The sequence below is a fragment of the Canis aureus genome, chromosome 1 (genome assembly GCF_053574225.1).
Source record: "Canis aureus isolate CA01 chromosome 1, VMU_Caureus_v.1.0, whole genome shotgun sequence".
Lineage (NCBI taxonomy): Eukaryota > Metazoa > Chordata > Mammalia > Carnivora > Canidae > Canis > Canis aureus.
In genome coordinates, this window is record NC_135611.1 from 107,971,780 (window position 1) to 107,982,647 (window position 10,868).

General features: G+C 57.1%; 2 protein-coding genes across 3 annotated transcripts; both read left to right on the forward strand.

Annotated features, from left to right (window-relative positions):
* The first annotated feature begins 204 nt into the window (after positions 1-204).
* Positions 205-2,640, forward strand: KCNA7 (potassium voltage-gated channel subfamily A member 7). Its single transcript, XM_077845913.1, has 2 exons — positions 205-774; positions 1,767-2,640. The coding sequence occupies exons 1-2, from the start codon at positions 220-222 to the stop codon at positions 2,580-2,582; spliced, it is 1,371 nt and encodes a 456-aa protein (XP_077702039.1). The 5' UTR covers positions 205-219; the 3' UTR covers positions 2,583-2,640.
* A 4,401-nt stretch (positions 2,641-7,041) lies between these two features.
* NTF4 (neurotrophin 4) lies at positions 7,042-10,649 on the forward strand. 2 transcript variants are annotated; one of them, XM_077845954.1, is made up of 3 exons: positions 7,042-7,143; positions 8,106-8,229; positions 8,897-10,649. In XM_077845954.1, the coding sequence occupies exon 3, from the start codon at positions 8,909-8,911 to the stop codon at positions 9,539-9,541; it is 633 nt and encodes a 210-aa protein (XP_077702080.1). In that variant the 5' UTR covers positions 7,042-7,143; positions 8,106-8,229; positions 8,897-8,908; the 3' UTR covers positions 9,542-10,649. The 2 variants fall into 2 exon arrangements, with proteins under 2 accessions (XP_077702080.1, XP_077702085.1); XM_077845959.1 differs by lacking the exon at positions 7,042-7,143 and adding an exon at positions 7,224-7,362.
* Positions 10,650-10,868: the final 219 nt, after the last annotated feature.

Consider the following 10,868-nt stretch of genomic DNA (forward strand, 5'->3'; position numbering starts at 1 on the left):
GGGCGGGCGCCCCGGCAGAGGGCGCACGGCCGCCCTCTGCCCCTCGGGGTCAGGCGCCCCCTCCCCCGCGCCCTGGCCGCACGGCCAGGCTATTTTTACGCGTGGACACCGGACACCAGGCTGGGGCGGCGGCGGCGGCGGCCGAGGCGGGGCCGGGCCGGGCCGGGTCGGGCGTCGGGGCCACACGTCCGTCCGCCGGTCGCCGGGGCTGCGGGCGCCATGGAGCCGCGGTGCCCGCCGCCGTGCGGCTGCTGCGAGCGGCTGGTGCTCAACGTGGCCGGGCTGCGCTTCGAGACGCGGGAGCGCACGCTGGGCCGCTTCCCGGACACGCTGCTGGGGGACCCGGCGCGCCGCGGCCGCTTCTACGACGGCGCACGCCGCGAGTACTTCTTCGACCGGCACCGGCCCAGCTTCGACGCGGTGCTCTACTACTACCAGTCGGGCGGGCGGCTGCGGCGGCCCGCGCACGTGCCGCTCGACGTCTTCCTGGAGGAGGTGGCCTTTTACGGGCTGGGCACGGCGGCGCTGGCGCGCCTGCGCGAGGACGAGGGCTGCCCCCTGCCGCCCGAGCGCCCCCTGCCCCGCCGCGCCTTTGCGCGCCAGCTCTGGCTGCTCTTCGAGTTCCCCGAGAGCTCGCAGGCCGCGCGAGTGCTCGCCGTCGTCTCCGTGCTCGTCATCCTCGTCTCCATCGTCGTCTTCTGCCTCGAGACCCTACCCGACTTCCGCGACGACCGCTACAACCCGGGGCTCGCTGCGGTAGCGGCTGCAGGCCCGGTGAGGGGGCGGGGCCTGAGCGGAGAGAGGCGGGGCTTGGGAGGAGCCGAGCGGGGTCCGCGGGGATCTGGCCAATTACGAGGCAGGGGAAAGGGGCAATGGGAGGCGGGGCCTCTCCGGAAGGCGGGGCCTGGCTGTGGGTGGGCGGGGCCCGGGGGGCTTACTGGGGGACCCGCCAATCATTACATAGGTGGGGCAAGAGACTCAGAGGTGGGCCACCCAAGGACAGAACCTGACCTGGGGGATCTACCTGTTAAAGCCGGGCTGGGGGCGGGGAACGGATAGCCTAGTGGGGGCGGGGCCAGAGGATCCGACTCTGAGGACCTCCCTATCACAGGGCGGGGTTGAGACGGGTGAGAAACCAGCTCGCCCCGGGGGAGGGAGAGCAGGAATACAGGTAGTTAAGAAATGAAGCTGAGGGGTGATAGACTGAAAAGTCGAGGGCTGTGCAGCAGCTGGCAATAACCAACAGAAGGATGGGCTGGAGGTGGTGAGACTGGGACTCGAGGGAGCTAGAGACTGGAGTGGGGCCTGAAGGCTGAAGTAGGAGGAATCCATCACAAAGTGAGGCTGAGGGCCATGAGAGTTGGGGGCCCCCAGGGTTTGGTATACACAGAAGATCCTTAGCCATTGCAGTTAAGACCAGGGTTGGGGAGAGGGGAGCACAGAGAAGTGGGACCAGGGTGGTGACCCTCCCCATCTGGAAAATCAAAGCTGGGAGTGGGACTTTGGGAAGGAAAGATTGAGCCCCACTCAGGCACCATTTCAGGAGGCCTCACCAGTAAAGGATCAGGCACCATAAAGTCAGCCACGAAGGGATGATCTCTAGGGTTCTGGAAAGGAATCTAGGACAGCTGGGTCCCTGGAGGCCTGGGGGCAATGACTGTTGACCAATTTGTACAGAAGTAGTTGGACATTTAAACCATAAATGTGGCTGTTCCAGTGTATCCCAGCCCTGGTGTGGTCCTCTCTGAACCCCTTCCTTCCTGCAGTTCCCCGCTCGGCTGAATGGCTCCAGCCCATTGCCTGGACCCCTGTCTCGCATGCCCTTTGATGACCCGTTCTTTGTCGTGGAGACGTTGTGCATCTGTTGGTTCTCCTTTGAGCTACTGGTGCGCCTGGCAACCTGCCCGAGCAAGGCAGCCTTTTTCAAGAACGTGATGAACCTCATCGATTTTGTGGCCATCCTACCCTACTTTGTGGCGCTAGGCACCGAGCTAGCCAGGCAGCGGGGTGTAGGCCAGCCAGCCATGTCACTGGCCATCCTACGAGTCATCCGACTAGTGCGCGTCTTCCGAATCTTCAAGCTGTCCCGGCACTCAAAGGGCCTACAGATCTTGGGCCAGACACTACGGGCCTCCATGCGTGAGCTGGGCCTCCTCATCTTCTTCCTCTTCATCGGTGTGGTCCTCTTCTCCAGTGCCGTCTACTTTGCCGAGGTCGACCGGGAGGACTCCCATTTCACCAGCATCCCTGAGTCCTTTTGGTGGGCAGTGGTCACCATGACCACAGTTGGCTATGGAGACATGGCACCCGTCACTGTAGGTGGCAAAATAGTGGGCTCTCTGTGTGCCATCGCTGGTGTGCTGACCATTTCCCTGCCAGTGCCCGTCATTGTCTCCAACTTCAGCTACTTTTACCACCGGGAGACAGAGGGCGAAGAGGCCGGAATGTACAGCCACGTGGACACGCAGCCCTGTGGTCCACTGGACGGCAAGGTCAATGGGGGGTTGGTGGATGGAGAGATGCCTGAGCTACCACCTCCTCTCTGGGCACCCCCTGGGAAACATATGGTCACCGAAGTGTGAGGAACAGTTGAGGTCTGCAGGACCTCACATTTCCTTGGAGGGAGGGAGGGAGGGAGAGGTAGAAGGGAAGGTTAGGGGGAGGGGGTTGGGCTTAGGAAGAACTAGGTTAAGTGGTAACAAGTTGGGGAACACTGAGTCTTGTTGGGTCTTGAGTTGTGGTTTGGTAGCTCCCGTGGGCACTTCCCTAAGTGACGGTGAATGGCAATGAGTTATAATGAGTTGATGGGGAGACTCCATTGGCTTGTGTTGCATTGGGTTGTGCAAGACATATGGAGTTTTGTGGTAAGTGTTGAGATAGATTTGATCACATAATTTTGTTTTTAGGTCCTCATTGGGTTGGGCTGTGTTGTTGAGTCAGGGTGAGTCTTGTCCAATTGTATTGTGCAGGATTCTGTGGTTTTATGAGCCCCCTAGGGCTAATTTGGATCAAGTTAGGTGGTCACCCACAGCATTATTGGGACTGAGTGCGTGTTCATGCATGGTGTTGTGGAGTTGAGTTGAGACATGTTGGAAATTGTGTGGCTTTGTGATTCTTCTAGGGCTATATTATTTTAGGTTCTGTGAACTTGTGAGTCATGTAGAAATACAAGGAGTCAAATGATTGAATGTGAGCTTTCTAGGTCACGTAAGGTTAAGTTGGGTTGGAATGTATGATGGTATGAGTCTTTCAGGGTTCTGTTGGGTTGAATTGTGTAGGGTAATGTAGCTGGAGGTTTTGGGGGCTACACTGAGGTGAATGAGATTGAGTTGTATAACCACGTGAGTCTTGTAGGGCCATGCTGAGTTGAGTTACACCAAGTTGTGTCATTGTGAGTCCTGTAGGAATGTTAGTTAGGTTGAGCTGGACTGTGTGTATGGGCTCCATAGGGCCATGTTGGTTTGTTTTGCATTTAGTGGTAGCACCAGGACCCAAGAATAACAACACTGGGGAAGAATCATGTATCAGGGAGCAAGTGTGGTGTTATGGACTCTTCAAGACAAACTGAACTGACTTGCCCAGTGTCACTTACTCTAAGGAGCAGGGCTGGGTGCTAGATCTCTTGATTCAGTTGTTCACACAGAGGGCCTCCGGGGGAGCTAGGAAGATGTCGTTGCTCCTTCCATTTACCCCACACCTGCTTCATTTTGCCATTCACTCCCTCTCTATCTGTCCTCCCTACAGTTTTACTTCCAAACATGTAGGTCAGAGCCACAAGGGAAGGGGAGAAGGGGAGAAACTCTACCCTGTACAGGCACGATGGGGGGACAGAACCTCAAATGAAGGTACAGAGACATGGGGAGTAATAAAGACTCAGACAAAGAAAGAGATAGAAACCCAGAGAAGAGGAAACAAAGACCCAAAGAGAGAGGAAGAGAGATTTAGGGAGAAGGAGACAAAGACCAAGACCCAGAGGGATGGGGAGATGGAGACCTAGAGGAAGGTGGTCATAAAATCCAAAGAGAAAGGGAGACAGAGACCAAGAGTGGGAGATAGAGATGGGGGAGTTGTCAAGCACCCAGAGAGGGAAAGACACCAGAGTTGGAGCTAGACCAGAGCGCCCCTGAGAAAGATAACCCAAAAAAGGAAAAGGCACAGAAAAAGTCAGTGCCTCTGAACCCAAGAGATACAGTGTCTCTCTTCCATGGAATCACAAAGAGATCTCAAATCAGGGTGCACCACGATATCCTCCCTCAGCTCAGGAAGGATGTCAGACAAACTGAGGAGCCCACTCAATTTTCCAGGGGGAGAAACAAGAGCCTCAGAGCATAAGAGTGGCTTCCCAGGGTCTCGTGGCACATCCCCAGGGGCTAGGACTTTGTGGCAGGCTGCCTGACCCCACCTGTCCCATCAGCCTGCTGGTTAGCACAGGTCCCCCTGAATCCTCCAGCCTCATGTCTTACAAACAGAGAAGTTGAGTCTCGGAGGGGAGGGCATAACCCAAGGTCATGAAGCCAAATAATTTCAGAGGTCTCTCAGTACTAAAAGGGCATTTGGAGGAGGAGGGGGAGCAGGATGCTTCAATCACTAACACATATAGGGCTTCCTATGTGCCAAGCATCATTCAAAGTACTTTATTGTATTAATTTATTAAAACCAGTGGTTTACAGAGTATTGTTGTTATTTTTAGCCATCTATCCCCCCCTCTTTTCTTGTCAAATAAAATATCATTTAGATGCACTTTGATGTAATGTGGCACATCAGAGGGGACCTGGTTTAAGGGATGCACACCTCAGGAGCACCTGTGTGGCTCAGTGGTTGAGTGTCTGCCTTTGGCTCAGGTTGTGATCCTGGGGTCCTGGGATTGAGTCCCGTGTAGGGCTCCCCGTAGGGAGAGCCTGCTTCTCCCTCTGCCTGTGTCTTGGCCTCTTTCTGTGGGTCTCTCATGAATAATTGGATAGAATCTTAAAAAGGGGGGGGGACACATACCTCTATGGAGTCTTCTGCTTGGCAACTCAGAATGTAGCCAAGAAATTCAGTTTGGAAACCCCTGATCTAATCCAACCCCTGTTTATACAGAGTAACAGAAGGAGGTAAATTGTGTGAGAAGAGTTTGATAAAGATCGAAAACGAGAATCTTTAGTGCCCTCTCTGAAATGGAAAGACACATTCAGAGACAGAAATGGAGACAGACCCCTCCCCTCACAGTGACAGACACACAAGGCAGAGTCTGGGACCCAGATTGGAGACCCAAAGAGGAGGCGACACATGCAGAGCAGGGCCAAGACCCCGAGAGAGGGCACCCAAGGGGAGTTGGGAGACCAGGAGGGCAGTGACCTAGGAGGGGGGTCAGAAATGGGGGTGAGGGTGAGGGGGCAAGATCCACAGAAGCTGGGAAGGCAACCAGAGAGGGAGAGGTCAGAGATCCAGAGAGAGGGAGGAGGATAGAGACCCAGACAGAGAGGGATAAGGGGATAGATACCCAGAGAGGAGGCACAGAGACCCAAAGGGAGGGTGTACGGAGATTGTTTACTTTTCTTTGAAAACTCACCTGTACTACCCCATCAGAGCCTAGAAGTTACATATAGAATCTCTCTGGTAGAGGGTGGGACCTGTGAGTGCTTAAGGATGGGCGGGGAAGTGGGGAGAGGTCAGGGAGGTTACCCGACGCGGGACACTCAAAGTCTCAGAAGTTCCCCTCCCCCACCCTCAATAAACAACCACAACTGCCTTCTATGTCGCCTTGGCTGGGATGGGGAAAAGGAGAGGGAAACACCCTAATCCGGGGACACCCTTCCTGCCACTTCGCCATGCTATATTTAGGCTGGTGGAGGGGCATGGGATGACCCCCGCCCCCCTCCCAAGATGGGTATCAGCTTTCCTCCTGAAATAGCTCCCTGGGTCAGGGAGGGGGGAGGCCCCCCCCGGGACTCTAACTTCTGACCTCAGGCTGTCCTAGGGTCTCTCTCCTCTCGCGGTCTCTGCCCCCCTCCTGGAATTCTGTCCCCCCCTTTCTGTCCGTTTCTGTGCCTTTCCCATCTTTCTTTGTCATTATTCTCTTTTTTTTTTTTCTCTCTGAGCAGGTCCTCGTGTTCCCACATCATACCCCTGTCTATCTCTGAGTCCCGTATTACCTTGAATTTCTTATCTGAGCGCAGGACAGACCCTCTCCCCAGTCCCCACCCAGGAAATTCCAGCAGAGAGGACTCTGTGGGAGAGCCCCCCATATCCACTGTCTCCCAGGGCCTTGGGCCTTATCGCTGCCCAAGTCCAGCTGGTTAATGTCTGGCCCAGAGCTCCTGGGAAAGTGGGGATGAGAGCAGAGGGTGGGAATCTGCCCAGGGATTGACACTTCATTGGCAAAAGAACGCAAAGGAATCTCAAGCCCAGACTCCTGGCTCTAAGGAAAGAGGGAGCTGCTGGTCGGACTCCTGGGTCTGAGGGAGGGGGGGCTGAGGGTGAGGACTTCTGGGTCTGAGGCAGGAGGGGGCTGGGGGCCTGGACTCCTGGGTTCTGAAGGAAAAGGGAAGAAGGGGCTGAGGGTGAGGACTCTTGGGTCTAAAGGAAGAGGGAGCTGGGGTTGAGGACTCCTGGATCTGAGGGAGAAAGGATGCTGGGGGTGAGGACTCCCGGGTCTGAGGGAGGAGGGGGCGGGGGGCCCGGACCCCCGGGTCTGAGGGAGGAGGGGGTGGGGGGCCCGGACCCCCGGGTCTGAGGGAGGAGGGGGTGGGGGGCCCGGACCCCCGGGTCTGAGGGAGGAGGGGGCGGGGGGCCCGGACCCCTGGGTCTGAGGGAGGAGGGGGCGGGGGGCGCGCACTCCCGGGCCTGAGGGAGGAAGTGCTGGGGGTGAGGACCCCCGGGTCTGAGGGAGCAGGGGTCGGCGCCTGGCCTCCCGGGGCCGAGGCGGGCCAGGAGCTGAGCGAGCCAGGCCGGGCTTCCGAGGTCCCGGCACGCGCGTGGAAGGCGGGATCCCCCGGCCCCTCCTCCGCCGTCGGGCGCCGCCCCGCCCCCGCCCCCTGCCGGGCCCTCCCGAGCGTGTGCAGCGCGGAGCCGGCGGGCGAGCGCGCGTCCCTGCAGCCGGCGAGCGGGAGGAGGAGCCGCGCCGCGCCAGGGGCAGCGGAGGAGCCGGAGAGGGCGCCCCAGGTAAGAGCCTCCGCGCCTCCTCCCGCGGGATTCCGGCGTCCGGGTCGCCCTGCCCCCGGGTAGGGAGGGACGGGGGCGGGGCCAGCGGGGGCGGGGCTTGGCGGAGGAAACTGAGGCAGGAGGGGAGCGCTCCCCAGACGGGCTGCCCGTTACCCCGTGCGGGGTCTCAGGAGACCAGACCCGCAGCCCAAATCTTCCTCGGGCGGAGGGGCTCTGGGAGTACGTAGTTCTGGATACCTGGGGGAGAGTCCTGAACTCCAGAACTCCCGGATCTGAGGGAGGAGGGCGCTGGGGGTCTGGACTCCTGGGTCTGTGGGAGGAGGGCGCTGGGCGCCTGGACCCCAGCGTGGGAGCGAGGGAGCTGGGGATCTGGACTCCCGACGGAGGAGACTTTGGGTCTGAGGGAGGTGGCAGCCGGGAACCAGGACTTCTGGTCAGAGGGAGGAGGTAGCTGCCTCCTGGTCCTGGTTGGATCAGCATAGTCGGGTCCCTTCACACCCTTCTTTCCATTTCCCCATCTCGGAGCCAAGGCAGGCAGCCACTCCAGGTATGTGCGGTAGAAGTCTTGGACGGGCCCCGGCCTGTCCTGTGAGGATAGAACATTCCAGGAAGCAGCCTCAGGGACCCAGGGCTTCTTGAGTGTGGGCCCTTGGGGACCCGGGTGTCCAGACCAGCGCCGCCCCCGCCCTGTCTGGGAGATGAATGGGCCCTGGAGGATGTAATCTTTTCCAGCCTCTTCTCTCCACACCCCCACCCCTCCCCCTCCCCCCCTCCTCTCCCCTACCTCTCCCATCTGCTTCCCATCCCAGCCAGGAGCCATCACCTGGTCAGGGAAGGGGCCTCTGGGAAGGGGGCGCGGCCTTGACTCTTGGGTACCCTACACTTTAAGAGGAACACTGGAGAGTGTTCAGGTCCCCTCCCCCACTTGCCCGTACAACCTGCCTGTTTCCTTCTTCCCCTAGGTGGCTGCCCCTTCCCTCTCCTGAGATGTCAGGAAAGAGGGGACCACTTGTGTCCCCCATAGGGGCCCCCCAGAGCCTGGGGGCCCCCAGCCCTGGAGCCTGGAGGTGGAGGAGGTGCTGACAGGTCTGGTAACCACCTGCTGCTTCCCACTTCTCTCTGCACCGCTCTTTCCCAGAACCACAGACTTCCAGAATATTGCAGAGAGACAGAGACATAGGCAGAGGGAGAAGCAGGCTCCCCTCGGGGAGCTGGATGTGAGACTCTATCCCAGGACCCTGGGTTCACGCCCTGAGCCAAAGGCAGACACTCAACCGCTGAGCCACCCAGGTGCCCCAAGAGAGGAAATGTCTTGCCTTTCATTGGCAGTTTTGAGCTGAACTTGGGTCTTGTGAGGATTCTGAAATGTGGCCTTTCTCTGAATTTTGGAACCCCAAACCTCCTCTAGGCTGCAGGACTTAGTGTCCCCATCCCCTGTGGGGGTAGGATGCAGAATGCAGTTGCTCTGACAGGGCTTAAGTCCTACCTCTGGGATTTGCTGGCTGTGTGACCTCGTATGAGTCCCTCACCTCTCTGAGCCTGTATTTATCCATTTGTTGATTTGCTGGCTATTTTCAGTAACCATAGTAGAATATGATTCACCTAGAAGCTTTGGCGTTATCTGAGTCCTAGAATATAAGGTCCCCCCAAGGTTCTAGAACAAAGGCCTCCCCCATGCTTCTGGCATTCAGGCCCCCCTCCCCCACTAGTTTTTATGCTCATCTCTAACCCCAGCTTCGGTCTCTATCCTCAGGTGCTCAGCAAGATGCTCCCCAGTGCCTCCTGCTCCCTCCCCATCCTCTTCCTTTTCCTCCTCCCTAGTGTCCCGATGGAGCCCCAGCCCCCACCCTTACCACTACCCCCATTTCTAGCGCCTGAGTGGGATCTCCTGTCCCCCCGAGTAGTCCTGTCCAGGGGTGCCCCTGCCGGGCCCCCTCTGCTGTTCCTGCTGGAGGCCGGGGCCTTTGGGGAGCCAGCAGGCAGCCCTGCCAATCGCAGTCGGCGAGGGGTGAGTGAGACAGCACCAGCAAGTCGACGCGGAGAGCTGGCTGTGTGTGATGCAGTCAGTGGCTGGGTGACAGACCGCCGGACAGCCGTGGACCTGCGTGGGCGCGAGGTGGAGGTGCTGGGCGAGGTTCCTGCGGCTGGTGGCAGCCCCCTCCGCCAGTACTTCTTTGAGACCCGCTGCAAAGCTGACAGCGCTGAGGAAAGCAGCCCTGGTGCGAGTGGAGGGGGCTGCCGGGGTGTGGACCGGAGGCACTGGGTATCTGAGTGTAAGGCCAAGCAGTCCTATGTGCGGGCATTGACCGCTGATGCCCAGGGCCGTGTAGGCTGGCGATGGATTCGGATTGACACTGCCTGTGTCTGCACGCTCCTTAGCCGGACTGGTCGGGCCTGAGGCCCAGGCTCAAGAACTAAGCGGGCAGAGGAAGAAGACAGCTGGCAGTTGAGCGACCTCAGGGACGGCCTGGGTGTGCTGTACCTCATTTGGGAACTTGCAAAATGGTCACAAAATCACAGCCTTCTGAGTTTGAGTGCAATCCATGCAAGACGGGTGGTGAAACCAAATGGGGTTTTGAAGGATGAATAGGAGTTCTTCTGGATGAACTTGAGGGTGATGATAATAACAGTCAATATTTTTTCTGAGTGTTTACTGTTTATCAGTGCTAATATACAATTTGTCAGATCAACTCTGGTAGATTTAACCATAGGAGGCCATCGGTTTCTAAGTTGCAAACCACTTGATCTCAGAGGACATCTTGCCTACCCTGGAAAGAGTGACAAGGAAGTGATGTATCAAGAAGTGGGTGAGGGAGTGTAAAAACTGGGACATATAAGCAACTAGCTGGAAGCTGGGGTTTGAATGAGAAATCTTACCTGATCAGATGGAGCAAGTGTTGTCTTAGAATGTTCTCTTTTGAGGTAGTGAGCTACCCATCACAGTAGGAGCACAAGCAAGATTGGATAAGTGATCAGGATGCTAGAAAGTTTAACCCTGTTGGGGAATTGGATCAGGTTTCTGTCTGATTCCTCTTTTTCTGTCCCAACTTTTACCCATATTGGGAAAGAAATAGGCCTTAGAATTGTACAACTTGAGTATGGCATAAGGTTCTGACCAGTTGACTCCTGGCTAGGATCAGAAGTCACATGGGCAGTGATAGGCTTTGAGTGGACTCAGGAGACTCCAAAAGGAGAAGTGGTCCCAGAGTCTGGAGTGAGGGGGTCAGTGGGACCCGGGCCAGGTTGCAGAAAGTAGCCTCACTTTTCCCCATCTGAAGAATGGGTTAGTGGATGAGCTAATGGGAACCAAGGAGGCAGAGGTCTTAACCAAAAGGTCTTTATTTTTAAAATTTTTTTATAAAGATCTTATTTATGTATTCACGAGAGATGCACAGAGGCAGAGACACAGGTAGAGGGAGAAGCAGGCTCCCCATTGGGAGCCTGATGCGAGACTGGATCCCAGGACCCCAAAGGCAGATGATGCTCAACCAAAGAGCCACCCAGGTGCCCCAACCAAAAAGTCTTTAAAGTGAGGAAGTGACAAGGGAAGTCAGGGGTAGATCTCATACCTTCAGGAGACCCCTTCATGCATCACCAGTCCATATCTTACCTGTGTGTGTGTGTGTGTGTGACACACACATGCACACATTCTTTTATTTTACTTATTTATTTTTAAAGATTTTATGTATTTACTCATGAGAGAGTGAGGCAGAGACATAGGCAGA